General features: G+C 36.9%; 1 protein-coding gene across 2 annotated transcripts in view; it reads left to right on the plus strand.

Annotated features, from left to right (window-relative positions):
• The window catches only part of TMEM245 (transmembrane protein 245), a 93118-nt gene that overhangs the window by 40922 nt on the left and 25933 nt on the right, over positions 1-26263 (plus strand). For both annotated transcript variants that reach the window (XM_073226490.1, XM_073226495.1), the window contains 7 exons: positions 848-952; positions 6006-6088; positions 10970-11060; positions 12153-12251; positions 14232-14363; positions 17916-18038; positions 18165-18310. In XM_073226490.1, the coding sequence (XP_073082591.1) occupies positions 848-952; positions 6006-6088; positions 10970-11060; positions 12153-12251; positions 14232-14363; positions 17916-18038; positions 18165-18310 (779 nt within the window). The remainder of the gene's footprint in view (positions 1-847; positions 953-6005; positions 6089-10969; positions 11061-12152; positions 12252-14231; positions 14364-17915; positions 18039-18164; positions 18311-26263) is intronic.

Genomic DNA, 26263 nt, shown 5'->3' on the forward strand with positions numbered 1-26263 from the left:
ACTACTGTTTCTTTAACCCTGTCTCCACCCATACCATCCACAGGGATTCCCAGGCTATCTCCCCACCATCTCTAGGGGCAGCCTGCTCAAGCATCCCACCCATGAAGACAGATTTTGGATTCAGAGGTCCTGCTGACTACGCCAGGTGTAGCTCCAGGGGAAAAGCATGTTCCCAGCCCCCGGGCAAATAAACCTTTGAAACCACAGTCAGTCAAGGGGAAAAAACCTTTTGTTTGAAGGCCTGGCTCTTGCTCTTTCTTGCCTCTCCACCCACCCCTTGTAAACACCTATTGATGTGGAGATGGACTAAGGCCAGGCCAAAGATTCTGGAAATACTTCAGTTTTAACCAAAGCCCTAATGACATCAAAGGGAAAAGTGTTTTGACTGTAATTCCTATTTTAATTTGCTCCTATTTTATCTGTATAGTTTAGGACATACCTGTTTTTATAAGAGGCATACTTTTTCTAAAGTCATCTATATTTGCTAATTAACAATTAAATTCTATGAGATTTGAGGACAGCTAATAGCTTGTCATTATTTTGTTTAAAATACCAGATTATAATTTGAAACATAAATATACCAAAGTATGAGAATTCAAACGTAGATACAGGTTATGTTCAAATTGACTGCCTTTAATTAGATATAACAATAATAAAGTCTGTGTAACAAAACAACAGTAATTAATGCCATTAGTTAATTTTCTGAAGTTGCATATAGCTTTCATTGCTTTAATCATTATGCCATAGTTTGCTTTGCAATGCTGAATATCCTGTTTTGTCTTCATGATATTTGAATACCTTTGCGTTTTTATTGTGTTTGAAAGGTTAATTCTCTTTTTCATTGCAGATGATCATCTGGTTGGAGAAGATGTTAGACAAAATAATTAGCATTTTCATCATATTTTTGTTAGTGATAGGAACCCTTCTATTAGCCCTACTGCTGACTGCAAAGGTAAAGTATAATAATTACTATTACCATTAATAAACTCAATTGTTAAAATTGTAGTATGGATAAGAAGCTAGGAGAAGCAGGCGTGGAAAATGTTACTTTACTTAAAAATGTATAACAGTTAAAGAATTTATGGTTTTGTATTCATTTTGTTGTGAATTTGGCTAGTTTATTTTTTCAGTGTGCATTTTTATTCATTGTCATAAAAATCCTAAGGAGTAAATGCAGATTAAGAAATTGAGATACTGAGGAACAAGTAAGTGACTGCTTCTTTCAATAGGAGGTCTATGATTTGGTCTTATTATCCCTAATCTAGCTGGTTCCCTGTTTATTAGATCAGAATTTCTTGATTAGCTTTCTCCCCTCTTGTTTCATTGGTCCTTCTGCTGATTTACCATAGGGTCTTTATTCTCACTTTCCTGGTCCTTTCAACTTAACATTTTTCCTCCTTAGTTTGGACTGCTATAACAGAATACCATAGATTGGGTGGCTTAAACAAGAAACATTTTTTCTCACAGTTTTGGAGGCTTGAAGTACCAGATCAAGATGCCTGCATGGTCAGGTTCTTGGTAAATGCCATCTTTCTGGTTTATAGATGGCCATTTTCTCCTAGCCTCACATGGTGGAGAGACAGATCATTTCTCTTGTGTTTCTTCTTTTGAGGGCACTGATCCCATCATGACGGTTTCACCCTCATGACCTAATTATTTCCCAGAGGTCCTACCTCTTACTAGTCATCACATTGAAGGTTAGGATTTTAACACATGAATTTTAGGAGGATACAAACATACTGTCCTAACACCCGTCTTTCATGAAAGAAAATCATTCTTTAAAGTATAGCTAAAATTTTCACTATAGTGATGTCACTTACTAACTTGTTTTTTTACTTTTATAGTGTATTTTATTCTTTATTTTATCTGAATTCACTGAATCACACATCCCAGATTTTGATAGGTTGTTTTCCAGGAATTGTGAAACTTAGATGAAATCATGGATATGAAAAATTTCATACAGTGCTGTAGAGATATGATAATTGTTATTAAGAGATAATTCAATATGAATCAATTTACTAAAGGATTGCATTGTTTCTTGCTGTGTGACTCTCCATGTGGAATTCCTGTTCTCACTCTAACCCTGAATATGCCCTTAGTCTTACCATTTGCTCCCAAATAAGCTTCTCTCTCCATACTTTTGTTTCAGTTCCTATACAGTTATTATCTGTTTTTTGGATATTAATCATGTATAGTCATCTTAAATAGACTGTACAGACAAGCTTAGGGACCTTTCTTTGTTTTTGTCCTGTTTCACCTACACCTGGCACATTCTTATCTCTCCTTCTAGTTCTTAGAGAAACCTTTTACTAATATGGTCTTCCATTTCCTTTCTCTTTTTCTTCTCCTGCTCTTCTTCTATTCCACTTTCCCTTCTTTGTTCCTTTGCATAGGGTCTGTCCATTTCAGTTATGTTCGTCTTTCAAGTTCTTTTTCTTTGTTCAAACCATGCTTCAGTGAGATTCCGCTTTCCTGAACTTTGATAACATGTACTGAGCCACTTCTTTGCGGTCTAAGACTCATGTAAACTGACCTTTCAAATGAAACTTATTGGTCATCTAGTTTATTTTCCCAGCCAATAAAGGGATGGATCATCCTTTAAAATACCATGACAGTAACCACTTAAATGTCTAATAGACATCTCAGATACAACATGTTAGAAACTGAATTCTAGACCTTCCCGTGCTTGTCTGCCCTTCTCATAGGCTTCCCATTTTAGTAAATGACAGCTTCATTTCTTCATTTTACTTGCTCAGGTGAAAAGCCTTGGTTTGGGGTCATCCTGCCTGCTTTGTTTCTTTTGTATCCAGTTTGTTAGAAAATCCTTTTTGGCTCCTTATTGGAAGTACAGGGTGTGGGTGTCACGTTAAATCCTCTTTATAGAAAGCAAGAATAAAACAGTATAAAATTATTTAAAAAAAGAAAACCATTTTAGGGCATTGGAAAATGACCAGTTAGGCAAACAAATTGAGAAGTATTTATTCATGAAAAACTGTTACTGCTTCTGGTAGAAAATAGGTAGTTTATGACTTTCTTGCTTGGAGTTATTCTCATCCTGCCTACTTTAGGCAGCAAAAGCCTGCAGCTTTTCCTGTGGTAGGTGGTGGACTTGGTTTGGGGCTGGCAAGAGAGCAGCTGTAAATAAAAAGGAGAGATTCTGGAAGCAAGAGAGCCTTAGAAGGGCTGAGATTAACAAACCACACATTTGGACTGGTGTATGGGAGACCCCAAGGAGCCCTGTGACTGTAGAAGAAGGCCTGGGGAGATTTGCAGATTTGTTGTGCCTTTGATTACATTTCTCAACTCACACATCTCAGACTGTAGTAGATGAAGTGTCCTAATGTGATGTGTCTGAACATAAATTCTACCAAAATCATTTGCTGACTGCTAAGTTATGCAGGTTCAGAGGAAACCCTAGTTTTTAAGAAATAAGTAACACTGAGCAGAACATAAGTGACAGGGTAGCCAGATTTTGCAGTTTGCTTACAAATAAGTAAATTGCTTACTGAAACAAAATGATAGCCTTCAAAAGAATAAAACAATCCAGAGTTGCTACAACACACTTTAAAAAGTGCCTAATTTATAATCTAAAATTACTAGACATACAAAGAAACTGAAAAGAATGACTCAGGGCTTTAAAAAAAAGTCAAAGCGGTATACACTTAGTGGCCCAGATACTGGATTTAGCTGACAAAAGACTTAAAAGCAGCTAGTATAAACATGTTCAAAGAATTAAAGGCAATTATGCTAATAATGAGTGAACAAATGCAGATGTTCAGCAGAGAAATGGAGACCATAGAACAGAACCAAATAGAAATTCTAGAGCAGAAAAGAACAATAACAAATGAAAAATTCACTAGATAGCCTCAACAGCAGATTTGAGATCCTGGAAAAAAAAATAAGTGAATCTGAAGAAAGATGAATAGGAAGTATCTCATCTGAAGAACAAAGATTTCTAAATGTTTGGATGAGCAGAGCCTCAGAGGTCTGTGGGGAAATATCAAAGTTGCTAATTGGCATGTGACTGGAATCCCAGGAGATGAGGAGAGAAATAGAGAAAAGTGGAAAAATATTTGAAAAATAATGGTAAAAATCTTCCCAAATTTGATGAAAAACATTACCAGATTAAGAAGCTCAACAAACTGTAGAAAAAATACACCCAAACACAAAACCAACCTAGACACACCAGTCAAACTGCTAAAAACTAAAGAGAGAAAATCTTGAAAGCAGGAAGAGAAAAATTATACATCATACACAAGAGAACAACAAACAAAACAATCAGTGACTCAATTCCCATATAAACAGTGAATACCAGCAGACATGGTATGATGTATTTGAAGTTTTCAGGGAAAAACAATAATCAGTCAACCAAGAATTTTATAATTACTGAAACTATTCTTTAAAAATAAAGGCAAATAAAAACATTTCTAGATAAACTGAAACTGAGAATTTGTTAATAGTAGGCCTGTACTGTAAAGACCGTTAAAGGAATTCTTTCAGACTGAAGAGAAATGACTCCAGAAATAACTTTTATCCAAAGGGAGGAATGAAGAGTACTTGTAAATACATGGGAATATATAAAAGTTGTATTTTTTACCCCTCTTCAGTTTATTTAAACATATAATTACTTGAAGAAAAATTATAACACTATATTGCAGAGTTTACAATATACATACATGGACTCTATACATATAACCATAGCACAAAGAAGAAGACTGGGAATGGAACCATACTGGTGTAAAGTTCCTGTAAGTATTTTACTGGCAGTGAGTCAATATTCACGAAGTAGACTGTGGTTACTTAAAGGTGTGATAAGTTCAAGATAAATAGCAACCAGTAAATATCACCAATTTTAGAGGCACTAAAACAGTATAGTAAAAAAAAAAATTGGTTGACACAAAAGAAGACAATGAAAGAGGAACAGTAGAGACCTACTAGACATAAATCCAGTCATATTAATTCATATATTAAATGTGAGGTGGTAATTGAGAGAATAGATAGAATATTAGTAAGGGCATAAAGCCTTGAAAAATACTGTTAATAAGTTTGATCTAATTGACAACCAGCAGACTCATATTCAGGTAAACATGGAATAATCACTGTAATAAACTATATGTTTAATATGCTTAATAAATGTAAAAATAATAAAATCACATAGAGTATGTTCTATGATACTGGTTTGTTACTTTTTTATCCCTCATTTTGTTTGGTACTGGGCAAGGTAAATTAAATTCTGAGATGCAGTTTCGGCTGGCTTTTTTTTTTTTAACTCAGAAACCTTACTTAGTTGATTGCTTGCCTGTATGTCTCACACTGCTTTATAATTCTGTAAGGCCATGTAGTGTCAATATTGCTTATATATGCTGTGTACAGTTAACCCTTGAACAATACATGTTTGAACCTTGTAGGTCATATACATGGATTTTTTTCAATAAACATGTTGAAAAGTATTTTGGAGATTTGCAACAAATGGAAAAAACATTTTCTTTTCTCGAGCTTACTGTGTTGTAAGACTGCAATATATAATATATGTAACATCCAAAATATGTGTTTTCTGGCTGTTTATGTTATTAGAAAGGCTTCTGGTGAACACTAGACTGTTTTGTAAAGTTCTGGGGGAGTCAAAAATTACATGCAGATTTTTGGTTGTGCAGGAGGTTGGCACCCTTAACCTCCACATTGTACATACACACAAACACATGTGAACTAGATATATATTGTATATATGTGCATTTATATAAATCTATTAATGCATTTTTTTCCTTAAGTAAATTGTTGAGTTTCTTGAATGCAGGAAGCTATTATGTACTCTTTATTTTCTACAGTGTGTGTCTTAAGGACTTTATGTATAGCATCTGTTCAGTGCTGGTTTCTAAGTTAATTGAAACTAAGATATGTAACTATTGGACTCTAAAAACATTGTTCCAATAATAGTGTAGAAAATAAGTGTTAAATGGGGTTTATTTTTTATTGAGATTTCATTTCTCTCCTTATTTGTATTACAGGTACATCAAGAGAGTGTACACATGATTGAAGTTACAAGCAATTTGATTAATGAAACTCTAGGAAATCACCCTGAATGGGCAAAGTAAGAATATTGTTTTGGCAAAAATAGAGATGGGTGACCTAGATTCAGTATCTATATGCACGAAATGAACTTCGTTGATGTAGCTACTTTGGAAGACAAAAGATAGGGTTTGCCAAAACTTTGATGAATGTTATTTTTGCATATGAATAGCATATAAATGGGGTATGACTGGGGGGAGCGCTTAAGATTTGGGGAACAGTTGTGGTAAAGGACCTTATATTTGAGTTGAGATTTGGACTTGACAACAGTTTACGTTCCACAAAGCACTTCCATCTGTGTCGTTAGTGCTCCCACAGTGGCTGAGGTGGCTGAAGAGATTAATCACATTTTGCAGATGTGGAAACAATATCAAAGGCTAAGGAATTTGAGGTAATCCCCCAGTCGCAGAGTCAGCAGTGTTCTCATATTGTATCATTTTGAAGGCGTGGTCGGCAAACTGGTGGAGGGGAAATCAGGCCACTTGTTTTCATAAAGTTTTATTGGAACACACCCACATCCATTCATTTACATATTGTCTATGGCTGTTTTGGGGCTTCAAGGGCAAATAGAATAGAGTAGTTGTGACACAGATTATATGTCCTGAAAAGCCTAAGATATTTGCTGTCTGGCCCTTTATAGAAAACATTTGCCAACCCCTGTCTTAGAAGTATCTTTGTGTGCTTCATTAATTTGGCTTCTCTGAGACGGGTTTTATTTCTTTGTGGGGAATGTCTACCAGAGCTGTGCTATTCAGTCAGTTGAACTTGGTACATGCATGGCCTCCTTTTTTACTAACCCTAAGGTAGTCACTAATTTAAGTTGGGAAATACCCTGCCAGTTTTAGGATTGTAAATTGAGATTGAACTTGGTTTTCTCCCTTGACTTGACTTTATTCCATCATATAAAACCTCTTAGGACATTTCTTGGACTTGGCTTAGAATCATATTTGAATATACTTAAAAAGACTTCTTTCAGAATACATTTCTACCCACTTATCTCCTGTTACCTAGAGTTTATTCAAAGTGCTTATCCTCAGTGTTTCTGGTTATAAAATGTATATCCACTCAAGGGAACAGTACTTAAATAAAAATGAGCTATCAGTACATGCAACAGCCTGGATAGATCTCAGAAGAATTATGCCAAGTGAAAGAAGTCAAGCAAACAAAGAGTCCACAGAATATGATTCCATTTATGTTAAGTTCTAGAGAATGAAAACTAATCTTTAGTGAGGGAAAAATCAGTGGTTGGTTGTGGATAGGGTGGACTATAGGAAGGAAATGCAGAGAGGTGCAAGGAAGCTTGAGAGTGATGGATATGTTTATTATCTTGATTAAGGATAGAATAAACAGCATAATTAGAATGTCATTCTATAGCAGTCTTTCCCTCTGCACTGTGGAGAAAAGTACAAGCCTTGAGCCTTTCCACCCATTAAATGCTAGAATAAACCAGGGAAAGGTGATGAAGCCCATAACTGTGGACAGTTGTAGCAGGAGTAAGCAGGATGGACAGATATTAAGATCTTAAGGGAGATTTGGTAATCAGTTGGATATAGGAGAAAGAAATCTAGCATGACTCCTATTCTAGCTTTGGGAGTGAATGGATGATGGTGGATTCACCAAGAAAGGAAATAGAAAAGCAGATGATATGAAAAAGTACTTCACTTTTTAACCTGTTGAGTTTGAGGTGCCTGTGTAAGTAGAGGCATCTAGTAGTCCACTGGCTATGCTGGTGCAGTTCTGGAGTGAAGGTAAAAAACTGGCAGCCTTCGTATCACAGGGACTCCTTTTCTTTGTGGTCATTTTACTGTGGTGGAAATAAGTCCAGAGCCCTTCTGTACCATGACTTGTACTTTGAAAACTACTTTCAATTGTAATAGCACTGTATCTGCTACTGTATTGATGGCACACACATTTGGGGAGCCCTGAATCAGAGTAGTTTAAAAAGTTGGTCATTTTCCTGTTGTGTTATTTAATTTTGAAATGCAGATTCACAGGGAGTTGCAAAGAAATATACATGTTTCATGGACTCCTCACCCCACCTCTAATGTTGTCACCTTACATAACTAATATGATAACAAAACCAACATTTCACTAGTTTACACACACTTGTGTGTGTGTGTGTGTATGTGTGTGTATGTTCTCTGCAATTTTATCATGTATAGCTTCCTGTAAGGTAGCAACACCATCAAGAGACAGAATCATTCCATCACCAGATGGTCCCTCATGCCACTTCTTTATTGCCACAGCTATTCTTTACTTCCTCCTTCAACATATCCTTAACCCTTGGCAGCCATTAATCTTTTCTCCATATCTGTAATGTTGTTTCATGAATGATATATAAATCAAATTGTACAGTATGCAGTCTGGTGAGGCTGGCTTTTTTTCATATAAAAAGCCTTAGTCTAATTCCCTTGAAGTCCATTTCAGATGTTGTATGTATCAATAGTTTGTCCTTTTTATTGCTGGGTAATATTCCATGCAGGAAGGGTTTTTTAAAACTGTTTAGACTTTGGTGAATTGGGAAAGGTCTTATTCTTTTGCAGCAGATGAGTGGAGCCAGCATGAATTCGTAATAATGGTTTCTTGCATCTTCCTTGCATCTTTGTGGGACAAGGCCAACTGCCCTTGTGGGAACTTCATGTGGGTACTCCTAGTGGAGGAGATTCAGTTAAGAATTGATCAGATATACTTTCTTCCAGTGTGTGCACATTTTATATGCCCTGTATCGTTACCTCAGCTTCCCGTGACTGTGCTTGGTGGATAAATTAGAAAAGATTTAGGATAGGATCATCCTAGCAGAGCTTCAGAGAAAATAAAGTTGAAGTTGGAGCACATCTTAATTCTTGTTTGGACAATTCTTTTAGTTTGGAGCCCATTTTCTACTTTCTGTTGACTAGCCTTGAGCCTGTTGATTCTTATGACCCTTATTAGGAGATGGCATTAAAATGGTATTGAATGTGACTTAGCCCTTCTCTTACTTGGGAGGAAGCTAATAGGCGAAGCTAGGTTGTTTTTAATTGGGACTGTTCTCTTGGTAGGTAATATTGTGACAAAGTAACCTTTACTCTGGAAGAGTAGACCAGTCCAAATTGTAGGAATTTGGTTTCACCTGGGGGATCACTCTTGACCTAGGACAGGAGAGTTAGTGATTGGCTGAAGTCATGAATACCTAAGGAAGGAGCTCAGTTTACAGGCACTGGTTGGTGTCAAGATGGAGGCACATCCCAGTTTGTCCCAGCCTAGGTTGCTCCAGTTTTTCTGATCCCTCATCTCCTAGAGGACATTTGTGAAGAGGTCTGAACTGAGCCAAAGCCTTTGACTTGGCTGCATGACAGCTCTTATCTATTGCTCTTAGGACCACTGAGTCAGTCATTGGTGAAGTGTTTCCATGGCAGCCAGCAAGACTTTTTTCTGGCCTAGTAAATGTTTGTTAGTTATTAATCTATCCAGATACCTCTGTGAATCCTCATACTTGCGAATAACTCTGTAGGTTGTAATTTTCCCCATAAAATGTAGTGCCATATAATTGAAAATATTTATTAGTCCCTTCAAACTACCAATGAATCTATCTGGAGTAATTAAATTTATCCCAGATCACATCTAGAGATCCATATTTTCTGTTCATATCCTTACACTGTCAGATTATTACATTTGTAAGCATCTCTAAAGCTTTGTCCTATTTGCTGAGAAATACTTGAACTGAGAATTTACCAAATGTTTCACAAATACTTTATTTGGAGTGTAGGATGAACTGGTTAATATTAAAGATTCAAACCATTACCAATTTGACATTCCACTTACTAATTTACCCAAAATGTCTTTTTTTCTAGTTAAAACCATCACTTTCTTAGGCATCATTACTTTCGTGGTGGTCAGTGACAGGTGGCTTTTTCTTTTTGACTCTCTCACTCACACACACAAAAGCAAGTTATCACTTCTGACTTGCTATATAAATTACTGAAAGTACATAAAGCTGTTGTGAGCTGAGGATGTTACACATTTGACAACTCAGTAGTTATTTGACTTTTGCTCATAAGCCAGCATTGTAGCATGTGTCATATTTAGGCATCAGGAAAGTGGTTAGTTACTGCCTGCCATGGCCTTTTAGCACCACTCATGAATGGTTGAAATCAGAACTGTTAGATTTGTGAATGTCACTATCTTTAGTGTACAGTATTGTGAGGTACAATTTAGAGAATATGTGAAGTTATTTTTTCCTTTGGAAAACTCTGAGCTTATATGGCTGGAACTCTGCTTAGGAGTTCCTCTCATCTTAAAGAAAAAGATCTGCAGTGGTAAAAAATATTGAAAACAGTGATTCACCCTCTTAATTTTCTTGTTTTCTTCCTCAGTTCTTCACTTCCTTAGATCAGTGGTTGTCAAATTTTAGCATGCATCACAATCACCTGCAGGGGCTTGTTAAGGTACGATTGCTAGGCCCATCCCAGAGTTCCTTTGTCAGTAGGTCTGGGATTGGGCCCAAGAATCTGCATTTCTAACAGGTTTCCAGGCAGCTTTGATGCTGCTGCTCCATGGACCACCCTTTGAGAACCAGTGAACCAATGTCCCAGATGCTGATTATTCCAGAACCACTTCCCCTGGTTCTGAATAAGGCAGATGACCCAGGACATGTATGGACAGAGAAACCAGGCAGAGCAGAAAGAAAGGGAGGTTTTGGGGAAAGTAGGTCTAAAAGCTAAGGAAAGCTTGAAGGGAAATCCCAGATGTTAGAGTTGGGGCAGTTAGGCCTGGAGGTCAAGAGCTTCATGCGATGCATTTCTATCTGTATGACTACTGATTAGCTGTCAATTAGTGATGGTTTAAATACATGAGTTGCAAGAGTTAATGGCATGGTATACTGAAACTCTACTAACTTTTCATTTTTTTCTCTATTTTAAATTAGTTGGCTTCCCGAGGCTCAGGTAGTCCAAAGAGCCCTCAATTCTGCGGCTAACAATGTGTATCAGTATGGACGAGAATGGATAACCCACAAGGTAAGGGAACAGCTGGTCTTTCTGGCTTTTTCTTTGTAGGGGTCTTCATTGGTAGTGGCTTCCAGCTTTGATAAAGCATAAATGGTGATTCTGTTTAAAACAATTTCCATTTTAAAATAGGCTTAAATCTACAAGTCAACAACCAACATACAATGAAGTTAAACCTTCTAGGTGATTGTACTGAATAGTACTACTAGCCTGAGCAATCTAAGAGTTGGTTATATGCTTGTTCAAGATAGACCTGATTTCATTATTTATGCATTAGGATGGAATGATCACTAAGCTTGGGTGGTCAAATAAGACTATGAGGAGATAAAGTGTTAGGGCATATTAAATTTTATTACCTGCTGGTAACTGCTTGGCAGTTTCTAATTTGTTCTATTTAATTTTTCTAAGAAACCTGCAATGGTCTGAATTATTTTGCCTGCTCCACATACAAGGAAACAGACTTAGCAAGGCTAAGTAAATTCCTAATGGTCATGTAGTAAATTGCAGTGCTTGGTTGCAAACTGAAGACTAATTTCAAATCTTTTGCTCTTTCTACTGTCTCTAAGTTATATTGTCTCAGTGTACTCGGTTCCCACAAACCCTGCAGCCACTCTGATCACTTGTAACTCTGAGACCTGACATCTACTTAGCAAACTAAGGGAAATACTTGTATTTATAGCTAAGATCTTAAAATTTTACTTAAAGTTTTGTGACAATTCTTATAAAAGTGATAAATATAACATTAAATTTCTTATAATGTATGGGCACTTGGGCCTCATGCAACAGATTGTGCTCTGGGCAGATAAGAGTAGATAAGTCAGTAGTCATGGATTCATTTGTAGCATTCTCTTATAACCTGAAGTGGTTCTTTTGGATATCCTAGAATAGAGAAAAGAAAAAAACAAAAAGACAAGAAAGGCAAGGAAATTTACTGGGAATATTGAAGAGCAGAGTTTAAGAAAAGATCATAATGTGCCTAGAGGCAGTTACATAGTCCTGAATACTTTGGCTTGATTTGGAGTAAATGTGGTGACCCAGCATGTATTCATTTTACTGGAGTGTTGACTGAAATTTTAAACTGGATTATATTTGTGTTTCTTCCAGCTTCATAAAATCCTGGGAGATAAGGTGAACAATACTGCTGTAATTGAAAAGCAAGTATTAGAACTTTGGGACCGACTCTATCATTCTTGGTTTGTAAAGGTAAGTTATTAAAGTATTTCATGTATAAACAAATAAAGTCCTTTTATAGACTCATTGTCTAGATAGGATTGTATTAACTTTGGGATTTCATTTTAAGAAGTTTTTAAGCTATGAGATCTTAAATGCCAGGTCATTAAAAGTCAGTTTGAGTTGATGGTTAACCTGCATGGCAGAACCCACTAGTCCCTCTGGTATATCTGTATTCCGTCCTCTAATCATTATCATGCACAGCATCTCATCCTCTAAATTTCATCTAGACCAGCTCTGTGTAATAGAAATGTAATGTAAGCCGCATACATAATGTTAATTTTTCTAGTGGCCACATTAAAAATGAAAAATAAATGAAATTAATTTTAATAATATAGTTTACTTAACCCAGTATACCCAGTATATTATCATTTCAATATGTAATCAATAGAAAAAAATGTGAGATATTTTATGTCCTTTTTCTCCCCCCATACTAACTCTTGAAAATCTGGTGTGTATTTTATACTAACAGCACACCTCAGCTTTTGGACTAGCCACATTTTAAGTGCTCAGGAGCTACATGTGTCCAGTGGCTACTGTTTTGCATAGATAGCCCGAGACATAAGAGCTTTTTTCTTTGAGGAAGTGAAAAAAGGTCCAAGACTTTGTAAAATCTCCCTTTGAAATCAGTCTTGTATGTTACTTGTGCTGATACACTCTTACTTCAGAATTTATGATGGGAAAAAATCCCATTTTTCATTAATGTTGATTTTGAAAGCTGCAGGCCATGCTGTCAAAGGGCTTGGCAGGGCCTGTGGGTCATCAGGAGCTGTGCTATGGAAGATGACCATCCAGTGAGGAAGGAGGGAATAGGCGGGGCAGAGTTGGTGGTGATTTTTTCCCACGGTTGATGTAAGGAAAAGAAGAGCATATATAAATCTCTTAATGTGGGGTACAGGGAAGAGGAACATTACTTTAAATTTGAATTGTTCCTTGGTGACCTATTTGGGATTGTGTACTCTTGCCCTGGGGATAAGTTTGGGGAACAGTATTGGTTTTTGTGAGTTTGAAAGACTGGGAGTTAAAATTAATTGGGGAGCATCTAGGTAAGTTCGTGCTGAAGAACCAGATGATTGAGAAGGTCTGTTTCCTCTGTTAACTCTAGGACTTCTGCTTCCAAATAAACAGCTTTTACTGTTCCTTACCCACTTTGAGTTTCATTTTATGGTCCAGGGAGGTCAGTGTTTTAAAAGCATAGATTTATAAGTGGTGAGTATACTGCTTTCTTTACCCTTTTACTAGGACCTGTTGTCTTCCATTTTATAAGAGGATTGATACTACTATGCTGTTAGCAAAAGTGTGAGTGCACCAATACATGCAAAATGTTAAGAACCTACTTCTATGAATTTTAACCGCAGTGGTCTTTATTTATTTATATTGCTTTCGAGTTTATTTATATCGCTTTCAAGTTTATTTATTCCTGCATTCTTGCTAATGTAATTTTCTCCCCATTCGTTTCTTTTTCATATGCTTTTTTCTTTCCCGTTTTATTGAGATATAGTTGACATGTAATATTGTATTAGTTTTAGGTGTACTTTTTCATATTCTTCTCTTTCTCTCTTTATCTTTTAATGAAGAAATAAGGCAGATGAGGAAAGAGGGGGGAAAAAGCAAAAAATGAGAGACTCAAAAAAAGGGAGAGGGGCTAAAAAGGAAGAAAAAAGGTGACAGTAAATGCTCTTGATGTGCAGTGGTATATATTGAGGAATAAATTGTGGTCACAGATGTGTTTAGGAGAGATGCACTTAAGCTAGGCTAAGACATGGTGTCTAGAATGTAAGCAGAAAAATATTACAGGTCTTCAGGTGGAGTTCTTAGTTGATTTCTTAAGCAATGCAAAGTTTTCACCTTTGAGTAACTGGTAAGTGTTCAAATTGACAAAAAATAAGCTACTTAGACTTTGTATTATAAGTTAAGGTGGAGATTTCATATCTGAACTATTTTATTCTGTAGAATATAACACATTCTGGAAGGCACAAAGGACATAAGATGCATATAAGTCGTCAGAATAGCTGGCTGGGAGACATCCTGGACTGGCAGGATATTGCTTCCTTTGTTCACGAGAACATTGAGACATTTCTTTCGGTAAGAAATAGCAGTTATAGTTAAAATGTACTAAGAAATAAGAAAACTCTAAATCTCAGTTTCTTTATACACTTAGAGGCCTTTAGTTACCCTGTTTTAAATGCTGCAATATTGACAGTTTTGAGAATGCTGACTGCAGTAGAAAGATGCCAAAAACCATGCACATCAGGTGTGGCACCACTGGTGCCTCCGCTGTGGTTGAAGAATAACTGAGAGATGCTGAATCAGGAAGTCTATGGGCAGTGCTGGGGTTCTCAGATTCTGCAGTAGACATCTTTGTTCCCTTAGGCTGATCAGAATGTCCCCAGTTGGACCATTTGAAGGGGAACTGCCTTTCTGGTGGCAAAGCCTTTGGCAGATGGAAATACGGTTCCACTTACATTATTAGAGAGACTGAATGTGTAAAGGCTTATCCTGTTATCTTTCCTTGCCCCTCATCCACCATCCACCTCTGCCTTGTTTTCCAAAGACAGAGGCAGTAATAACAGCTTACCTTGTTGCTGAGTATTAATGACCACTCTTCGTTCCTTAGCATGCTTTTTGTGGTATCTTGCCATGTGGCTTTTCACAGAAATGAGAACTTTCTTGTGAATAAACTTATGACTCTTATCAAGTTAACAAAAGTTAAGGTTTGGAATGGTAGGTTTTTTTTTAAACTTAATTTTTATCAAATAATTGATGACCATAGCTGAGAAGTCAAAAATGCTTTAATATTTTTAATAAAAAAATATCATAGCTCTACTTTTTGCTTTTCCATTTCAGTCTCATTCTCCAGAAATGTCTGTAGACAAATGTTTTTAGCTTTATTTATGGGTATTTATTTATCTCTAAATTTCTAAAATAATGTTTATGCTGTTCTTTCTTGGTTTTTCAAATTTAGGCATTATCTTTCGGCTTCCTAATGTGGAAGATGAAGATAAAGACGTGACTTTTTTCCAAGTGTCTCAGTGCTTTCTTATTCTTCCCTTGGGGTTTTCTTACAACTCCTTTGGTTCTTATCCCCATCCCTGCACTCACACATTCCCTTCCTCCATTCACCTCAGACAGCTATAACAGCTTGGAATTAAATGTAGAAATTTATGTCTTCTACTTCTAAAGATTTTTTGAATTTTATGTTTCAATAATCCCTTCCCTCTGTTTTCTCTAGTCCAGTAGCTCTCAAACTTTTTGGTTTGAAGACTTCAAGGAGCTTATAGTTATGTGGGTTCTATTGATATTTATTGTATTGGCAGTTAAAATTGAGGGATTTTTAAGTATCAGTTCACTAAAAGGTAACATGTTAACATAAAGAACATAATTTTTGTGTCTGAAAAATAACCATTTTCCAAAACGAGTGATTTAGTGAGTTTTTCTTTTACATTTTTGGAAATCTCTTTAATATCTGGATTCTTGTAACTGCTATTACATTCAGTTTGATGGAATATATTGTTTTGATGGAAGTATATGAGAAAAGTCCAACTTCACATACACATGTAGGTCAAAGAGGGGAGTCTTTTAATAGCCTTTTCAGATAACTGGCTATTCTTGTTTTGGTACTACACCAAAACTCGTATTTCTTAAAGGTTAGTTGCAGTGTCAGATTTGAAACTCTGTCAGTGAACTTTTTGTGCTCCCTTATATTAAAGTCCGTTGATCTGTCTTGGCTAGGAATGGATCTTTTACCCTTACGTGCTTTTGTAATATGCACTGATCCTTTGGAATATTGGTTCATTGGTTTCTGTTCATCATCTAAATAGTGGCACATTTTGTTGTTCAGCATAAAAATACCACACTCTTCAATATTACTGTCTATCTCATCAGAAAAATAGGTGAAGCTGTCAAGGCCAACCCTTGATTGAATTTTGATTTCTGCCATCAGACTTTTTTTATACTCTGAATCTTCCTCCCTGCTCACCTTGGGTGCACAGGAAGGTCACTTGGTTGTTGTTAGACACTACCAGTCTATAATTAGTGTATTCAGTTAATTTCTTAAGAATTACCACAGAGCATTTCCTATCAGTGTGACCCAGAAACTATTTAAACATTTTTTTGATAAAAATTCCAAAATGACTACAGCCCCCAAAAGAATGTTTGTCAAAATCACAACTAAGGGCATTGTTGGTTTGTTTCTTGGAATCAGTGGCATTATTCATTCATTCTTTATCCCACAAGGTCAAACAGTTAGTCATGCATATTTTTGTAGGCATTGTGAAGCATTTTCACAATTTTATGTAAGGAGTTACTGTAAATGAAACCAATTTGCCAAAGGTCTCTTAGAAAGGCTGAGCTGAGGTTTGCAAGAAATGCCGAGGACAACAAAATATGCCTTTATAAATGGTACATTTGAAGTTGGAAAGGAATAGATAGGCCTTTCATAGAACAGATGGTATTATAATGAACTTAGGATAGAAAACAGAACTGCTGTTTTGGAAAGGGCACTAAAATAAAATCAGACATCAGGCGTTCTGGTCCAAGCTCTAGTTCCCCTCATTAGCTCTGTGCCCTTGAGCAAGGTTTTAAAATCTCTAAGCCTCAGTTTATATAGCTTTAAAATAAAGGTGATATTATCTGTATTGCTTCCCTCACAGCATTGCTGTGAGATTTATGAGAATGAGAACGTTTTGAAAACTGTCGTGGAAGCTGTTTTTTGGATCATCTTTCTTCTATGTTTTTCATGAAGAGGAAGGATGGTCCCCTGGGGAATAGAACAGACATTATCATGAAAGAATTTAAATTCATGAAGAGACAGGAAATGAAAACATGTATGTGTGCTACAGATACTGTACATCTTCTTTTAGTACTACTTAACATAAACTAATAACCATTTTAATATTGAGTTCTTAGTAAATTTGCAGGGGATGAATCAAATGAACTCAGTGGGTCTTGATAGAAGGATCATCCTCTCAAGGAAAGATTTTTAGCTGCAGAGCTCTGCCCTTTACTCTGTTCATTTCTTTTACTGTGATTTTAGTGAAGTCATTTAATGATGCTTTTGTATTTGTAGGTATATCTAAGTTGGCTGAATGATTAGATAAATTAGATTAAACTAATGTCTGTCCAATGTTATTTGGAGTAGATTCACCATAATTAGCCATTTTCCTTACTAATCATCATTCAGATGTTATCAGGTTATTATTTTTTCATTTAAAATAATACAGTTGACCCTTTGACAGTGCAGGGATTAGGGGTGCCAACACCCCCACACAGTCAAAAATTCATGTAAAACTTTTGACTCTCCAAAAATATAACTATTAATACTCTACTGTTGACCTGAAGCCTTTTGTTTGTTATAGGTACTGTATATAGTATTCTTACAATAAAGAAAACTACAGGAAAGAAAATGTTTTTTCAAATTATCAACAAATCTACAAAATACTTATCAATACATTTATTGAAAAAAGTCCATATATCAGTGGACCCACACAGCTCAAATCCATGTTGTTCCAGGGCAGCTGTACTCAGTTCTTGTCTGTTCAGTTTATGGTACTAAAACACTATGTTAAAAGCATACTAGGCAGTGGTAGAAATTCTTTCCTGAGAATTAGTTCTGATTTAGCTTTCCCTCTTCATCAGATCTTAGAGTCTCTGTGGATTGTTATGAGCCGGAACGTGAGCCTGCTTTTCACCACTGTCACTACTCTCCTGACCATCCTCTTCTACAGTGGGACTGCCCTTCTCAATTTTGTGCTGTCTCTGGTATGTACATATAGATAAGTACATGTCACATTTCCTTCTATAGTTAAAGCATATTCTCGGTTCCATCTGTGTTTCCTGTAGTTTCCCAATGTGATTTTTTAGGAGATACTGTCCTTTGTTTTGCAGATAATTTTCCTGACCACACTATTTTATCTGTTAAGTTCCAGTGATGAGTACTACAAGCCAGTGAAGTGGGTGATAAGCCTGACACCACTATCTCAGCCAGGGCCTTCTTCTAATATTATCGGCCAGTCTGTGGAAGAAGCGATCAGGTAGGGATAAGATTGATACTCTTCTTATTTCCTTCAGAAACTGCTTTCCACGAGAAGCCCATTTTCTGTCTTGAGTCTCCTAGTAACATTCAGTGCTGAACTAGTGATGGACAGTGGTATTTTCAAAATTTGTTGTCTCCTTTGGAGAGGATAATATGAGTAGTGCAAATATTGATAGGAAAAAATCTGAATAGTTTTAACATCCTACTTTCAATCTTGTGGTTTACAAATATTTAATGGCCTGTCTCCATCAGCTTTCCGTCTACAGGCTCTTGCTCTGGCTCCTATTATCATATCACTCGCTTGGGAGAACCCCACTCTTGCACCACACCTCCTCTCTGAATCCTCCTCCTGTTATCAGGAATGCTACTTTGCTCAGGGAGCGGAGTAGATGGCCTTTCTGTTTCTTCCTCTCTCTCTCTGCAACCAGGCTGTACCCAATGTAGAGAGTGGAAATGCAAAGATTTTGGTTATGTCCAAGTCATAGACTCTGTGCACATTACAAGTTCTGGCCGGAAACTTCCATCATATCTTCTGGGGTCCATGTAGTTCAGGCTTGGTTTCTGAATGAGACGACTCTTCAACTTCTATTGGCTCCTGCCCCTTTTTTCTTTTTCTCCGTCAATATTTCGAGTAGAGAAAGGTCTTTTGCAGTCTAGGTCTATCTTAGCTCCTTCCCCAACCCTTGTTCCTCATTGCTTTTAACTCATTAATAAGACTTTACCACATTTTTACTTCTTGAATAGCTATTCAAATTAAATCCTTATGTTACCATTAGAGCTTCCTTTTCAATAGTTGTTAGCCAGGTAGGTTTAAGCTTCTCTTGAATAGTGAATCTTAGGCATTTGTGTCCCACGTTCTTTTAAGAAATACCATTTCTTAGAACTACACTTCCACAGAAATCTTGATTTGACCTGGTAATTCTTTCTGACTGAACTTGGTTTTATTTTCACTGCATTCATGTAACAGTTGGTGAGGATACCACTCTGATGTTTGGGAAATCCTCAGTTACACTCAAATGCATACATGTTCATAAAATACATTCTTTCTGGAAGCTTTGGTATGTTTTCTCTCTTTTTGCTACTAGCAAGGCGTGGATAAAGTCATTATCACTATCTTGCTTCATGTATAAGCAATATCTTGTTTTACTAAACATCTAATGGAATTTTAAAATGCTCCTATTCCCTGTGGTGTCCTTGGGTATCCATGTGGGACCTTCCATGTAAAGATTCCAAGTTTGTGAGTTTATTGTCTAAGGTAACAGCTTTCAGGTTGAAGCTGTCTTCAGGGAAGACACTTACTGGCTTTAGCATCCCTTCTATGCCTATATGACCACTGGTTATCATATTTATTGAATAAATAAAATGATGTAAATTCTAGCAGTAGATTAACTTTAGTTTATCTAAATGACATCTGTGTGACTCAAAAAGTTTATGCAAATGCTCTACTAAAAAAGAAAAATAACTTTCTACCTTCCCGGTAGGATAAACTGAGTCAACCGTATCAAAAGCTGACGGACTCCTCTAGTCACTGTGACTTAAGCCAAGTCTTACAGAAAAAGACCTCATCTATAAAGAACTCTAAGAAAGATGATACTTTTCCTAACGTAACCTTTATTAGCACTGACTTTTATTCTCACAAAAGCTTTTCCATTTTCAAGTCGTAGTTCTTTAATTTTCTCTTCTACTTTATCTTAGAGTGAGCCACTTGATGACCATCTTCTAAATGTGTATTGAGTCACGTTTTTTTCATACCACATATGCCCCCTCTTTGTTTTAATGTCATGCTTAATTCTTTAATATCGTGGTTGCTAGGAACTGTAAGCAGAGCTGTGATTTGCACCTAGGTCCATCTATATCCTTCTGGTATACCATGATGCCTTCTAGGAGGAGCTGGTTGGGGCAGGAGATCATGAGTTAAATTTGCAGCACTGTTAAGACTATTCAAATGAACACAAGCAACTAGTAGCAAAAAATACAGGTCTTCAGCTCAGGAGGGAATTTGAGGTTCGAAAAAATGTGGTGATCTACAGAGATATGAGGAAGTATGTCTTTTTACAAATTAGATTTACCTTATCTTCTTAGGATTGTAAACACTAATTAGGCACTGTAACAGTAGTCCATGTCTTGGTTCTAAAATACACTGGTACAAAAACCATTCATTTTACCATCATTTTACTATTTTGTCAAAATGTTTTGACAACCTTTAGTGCCAGAACTATAATCCTAATGGTTCTCAAAACAGATTTTTGTGAGTCTGAAAGATACGGTACAGACTAGATAGCTTATAATAGCCTTGGCCATTTTTCTAGCCACAGCTGTATCAAATTATATAAATTAAAGATTATAATTGAAGGTGATTTTTAGCAGTCTAAGTGTTTTTTATCTATTTCTTTACTGGGTCAAATTCAAGACTTAAAATGTGCAGGTTTTACATAGATGCCTCCAAAGAACCATCTCATATATATGTATAAGATAGCAGTGAGTTCTAGTTCTAAGAGCCCTTGCCAGATTTTTCATTTTGAGGGATTGCATTCAAGATGGAATATATTTCTTCATGGAGAAAGATTTTAAGAGGAAAAACATTAACAAATAATTATGAAAATGTTACAATGTCCTGAGTGGAGTTTAAGTCTGCAGATTATCAGTGATAACATATTTTATAAGCAATCATTAATCACTATCAGTGTTGTAGTTAAGTGGATATCATTGAACTATTTTACATGATCCATTAGTAAGTTAAAAATAGGGTTGAAATAATTGCATGACCCAACAGTGAGTGTCTGTTTTCCAAGCTTTGTCTTTTGAGATATGTGGCTACTTTATGATCACTGTGTCATTGAATTCTGAGCCTTAGTTATTATTTTCAATTGTGAATAAGTGTTCTATATTGAATACATTTGTGATTGGGTTTCATTTCATGAATTTTTGAGTTAGTGGCATGCATCCCTTATCCCAAATCGTTTTCCTCCCCTTAGAGCATGTTGTGTCCTGAATGTGTGCATTACACCCTTCTTCCCCGATGCTCCCATTCTGCTTGCTCTGGTGGAGATATTGCACATTACTAAGTTGCATGTTGTCACGGCCTCAGTGCAATTTAGTGTGTGTGATATTTTCACATGAGTGCATGCACACGGGTATGGCTCTTGCTTGTAGGATTACAGCTTTTCAGTGCCAGTGGGTGGGAGTCATGAATTAGATGGCAGAATGTATGTACTGTGAGATTTTCATTTGGAAAGTGAACATGCTTCCCACCTGGACACCCCATTTTTTGAGAATTAAAAATATTTGGGTTAAAAAAACCCAGTCTTGATTATTTAGTAAATCATTATTTCCATTTTTTACTTTAAGCAAATTACATATTCATTAGAAATAAATTATCGTGGATTTAAGGTTATAAACATTATTTAAAATGTGTAAGGAAGAGTTTAAAACTGTAAGAAAATGTGTTTTCATTTATTTGAAGAGGTAACTCCTAACGTGGTAATAGAGAGCCAGAATCTCTTAGGCGTATCTGGGAAAATTTAATTAGCTATAACTCTTAACCAAGTCAGTACATATAATAACCTTTTTAACCTCCTTGATTAAAGATTGGTATAATAAACCCAAATCTTTAAGCTTCCAAGGGAAATTACTTTAACAAATGTTGTCTTGTATTTAGTTTTTCATTGTGATACTTTAAAAATTGCCAAATTAATTTCATTTTTAATAGCTTTAGAGTAGAACTACTGGTGGGATACAAATGTTTGCTGTGTGCCTGTATAATTGAAACAGCCCTGTGTTAATTTTTTATTTAGCATTACAGTAAGCACCCATGATCAGTAAGCACTGTCAAAGACAAAACCATGTATTATTTATTGATATAAAAATACTGAGTCAGTATTAGCATGGCCAAGGACTCCAGATGATTTAATATGATGCCACTATTGTTAGCTTCTCTGTGTGACTCCCTGTTATTTCCAGGGGCGGTGGAAGGTGTCCGTGGATGCGCTCCTTCTGCCCCTCAGCAGCATTTTAGATCTGTGTGCACAGTGTGACCATTCCTCTCTGGAATGGGGAATGTGGTGTCAGCCAGGCCTCTGTACATTTTACTGTGGAGCTGTGGGGTCTATGGGGCAGATGAACCAGGAAATGGAGGGAGAAAGAACATTTTAAGAGAGGTTAAATAATAATGAAGGGAGCTGGGGGATACTTTCCCCGATTGGTAATATTGTATGCCGTGTCTCTGGAAGTTGGCCTGTCCTCTACTAGCTCACCTTCTACTTGCGGCATAGCATATTGCAGTGAGGGTAGCATACTGGTAAGGTAATACCTGCTGTTGTTCCCTGGGAGATTGATAATCTGATAGTCTTCTGTTTGATCTTTGGAAAGAAGAGAGGGCAGACCCAGCATAAGGAAATGTTGAAAGTAGGCAGAATTTGACTTTGGACTCTTTACTCTCCTTTTCTCTCTTCTTCCTTTGGCTTATGCTTGCTGCTTGTCTGCTGTCTAGGGCTCTGTGTGGTGTGATGGCAGAGAGCTTCTTCACTCTGGTTTATCATTCTCCCAACCCCTCTCCTTGCTTCAAATCTTACTCCATTAAAAGCAGATCACTTGACCAAATCCTGAGTTGCCTAGCGGACACTCAGTTTAGAGTCAAGTTCACCAGTCCAATAGGTATGGAACATAGTCTTCCTTCACTCTAATTCAATCCTCTTTTGACTGGAAGAACATTTGCTTGTACTTGGTCTTCTGAGACCTCTCTTTTCAACTTCAAAATTATTGGTATTGTTCTCTAACTATATTTCCTGGTTTTCCAGCACTCTGCAATGGAAGAGAATCAAATTCAGAAGAATCTGGAGACTCTTTTCCTTCCCTCTTTTGGCAGGACTGGTGAACTAAGTGTCTGTCACTTAGTTTAGAAAGTAACAAAAACAATATTTTGGTCAGAAATGAGAGAGGGTTGATAGCTGACAAAACCATTAGGAAACGTGTGAAAGAGTAACAGTTTCATCTTCGAGTTGATAAAGGATGAAGACAGAACTGGTTAAGAATTAAAATGCTAACCAATCATTGGAAATTAGTTCAGATCCCTGGTGCAGAGGAGTTAGATATATAGTTGGGTAAATGAGGCATAGACATACACACCTTTAGTGCCATACAATAAAAATACACAGTAGTGTTTATTAGGGAAAAACTAGGATCCAAAAAAAGAGCTGATTGTATGTGAACTTGGGACCTTTATTCATAGAGTGGATGCTTAGGTGGGGCCTACCTGGGTTAGATGCACTAAGGGCTGTGCCTTCCAGTAGAGGGAATCCTGCCCTCTTAATGGTCTTTCGCAGGGCAGAGGAACTTCACAGTTCCTGAGTGAGAGAAGGTCTCTAAGTGAGGAATGGCCTTGTTAGAAAGGTGGAACCTCTGGCTTAGTGGCTATCAATCTGTCTCAACCATTAAGCTCAATCAGACCTGCCAAAAGAGGGAAAGAAAAGAGTCTCCAGATTCTTCTGAATTTGATTCTCTTCCATTGCGGAGTGCTGGAAAACCAGGAAATGTAGTTAGAGAACAATACCAATAATTTTGAGGTTGAAAAGAGAGGTCTCAGAAGACCAAGTACAAGCAAATGTTCTTCCAGTCAAAAGAGGATTGAATTAGAGTGAAGAAAGACTATGTTCCATACCTATTGGACTGGTGAACTTGATAAAGGTTTTCTGTAAATTTCTATAGTAGATGCTGGGTCATGTGGCTGTACACAGTTACAAAGGGAAAGGTAACTTCCAATAGCACCATGGATTCACCCAGTGCAAGTCATATAACCACCCTTAGAAAATGTCAGAAGTTAGAGCTTTTTTTTTTTACAAGATATTTGATAAAGTGTATCATAATGTCTTTCTTTGACAGCAAGATAGGAGAATGCTCCCTAAATCTGAGTGTCTAAAAAGCATTGATTAATGGGTTAATATCAGTGAGTGTATGAAATGAGAGAATGACCTTTCTCTGGTATGACTGTAAGGAGTATTCTTGCATAGATTAAACTAAAGATTTCTGGTATCACATTCAAACTGTGTTGTGCATGTCATTAGTTATGTGCCACATAAAGTTTTGATTACCAGAGTGGATTATTCCTAGCAGTCTCTAAATTTCAGGTTCCAAAGAACCTGAGGTGAGCGATTACATATTTAGTACTTTGGATTATTGCCCATGTAGCCTGATCAGTACCTTACAATTTAAGATAATTGATCTGAAACTTTGTGGTTTGCTAGTTCCACTCTCAGCATTGCCGTCATACTCTTCATTAGCACAAAACAGAGATCAGTATACTTCCAAAAACTGGAAGGAGAAAAGAGAAACTTACTCTGTGTTATTTTTAGCCTTACTACAATGCTAATTGGTAATGATACAATTCTGTAATAGCACCCACTTAATTGAGTACTTACTATGTACCAAGCACTAAGTTTAGCACTTCGATTGCATTATTCTTCACAACAACACTGTGATAATAGTGAATGCTATTATCTCTATTTTACAACCAAGGAAAGTGAAGCTCAGAGAACTTTTATGATTTTCAAGATCATGCCACTAATAAGTACAGAATGGGAGTTCCAAAGCAGTTGGTGACAGAGCTCAGGACTTCCATTTTTCTTCTTTCTGCTGAGTCCAAGCCTGTTACTTCTCCTTCCTTAGCATTTCTCACTTACTTGTCAGATTTTTGTTTCCTTCTCACCGCTGGTCTTTCAGTTCCCAATGTTCTATCTTTTAGCAGTCTCCTAACTACTGTGCCCTTGGCCTCCAGTCTCATCTCTTCTTTCAGTCCATCCTCTACCTTAACATTGCTGAGCATCTCTGAGCCAAGCACTGAATTACATGTTTTGCATATGTTATTTCATTGATTCCCTGTTAGTTCCCCTCATTCATCCAAAAAAGAGACCTCTGGCCAGAAATCAAGTAAATCTTTTAAACTGGGAGTGTAGTTCAGTTCAGTTTAAAAGAAGAAGAAAAGCTCAAAATGGGGACCTGAGTAATTCCAGGTAAAAAGGCAGGAATGAACTCTTGAAATTGTTGGATTGGTGTGCTAGGTAGATTACTCCCGTGTCTGATTCCCAATCTGGGCAACCAATTTACTGCAAGCTGAGACCCTGGGTACCAGGGGAACACAGGAATTCTGCGTTGTACCAACAGTGCTTGGGCACAAACACTGAGCACCATACCTGGCTTGTCTCAGCTCTCATTGCTCCTCTGTTACTCGGCCCACCTCCCCCATCCTCATGTTCTCTTTCTGCTTTCTAGAACACTTCACTCTAATAGGATGGGTAGGACCCTGGTTTGTCTCAAGATGGATATACTGAGTCTCAATCCCTTTTGGAAATGGTCAGCTAGGATAGCTATTATCAAATTACCCTATCACCTCGGCCCTCCTTTTGAACCACTTTTTTGCTTTTTCTTCTTTTTTAAAGAAAAGTGCATACTGTACTCCCAGTTAGTAGATTTATCTGATTTTTGGCCAGGAGTCACTTTTCTGCACGGATTAGGGGACCCAGCAGTGTATCAATGGAATAACACGTGTAAAGCACTAACATGGTGAATGGCACATTGTGGGTTGTGTTAGTTTCGATTGCTGCTGTAACAAATTGCCATAAACTTAGTGGCTTAAAAAACATAGGTTTTATTATCAAATGGTTCTAGAGGTCAGAAGTCCTGCAGTCAGGCTGTTACTATGGCTGTGTTCTTTCTGGAAGCTTGAGGGGAGAATCTGGTTCCTTGCTGTTCCTAGCTTCTAGCAGCTTCCCCTCACTCATCCCTTGGCTCAAGGCCTCTTCCTCCATCTTCAAATATCTCTCTCTCTGACCTCTTCTGCTGTCCTCATGTCTCCTTCCCTAAATTTGACTCCTCTACCTCCCTGTTTAAAAAAAATTTTTTTAAGATAAAATTCATACACATAGAATTAACTATTTGACCATTTTAAAGTGTGTAATCC

Source organism: Manis javanica, chromosome 2 (genome assembly GCF_040802235.1).
Source record: "Manis javanica isolate MJ-LG chromosome 2, MJ_LKY, whole genome shotgun sequence".
NCBI classification, from domain to species: Eukaryota; Metazoa; Chordata; class Mammalia; order Pholidota; family Manidae; genus Manis; species Manis javanica.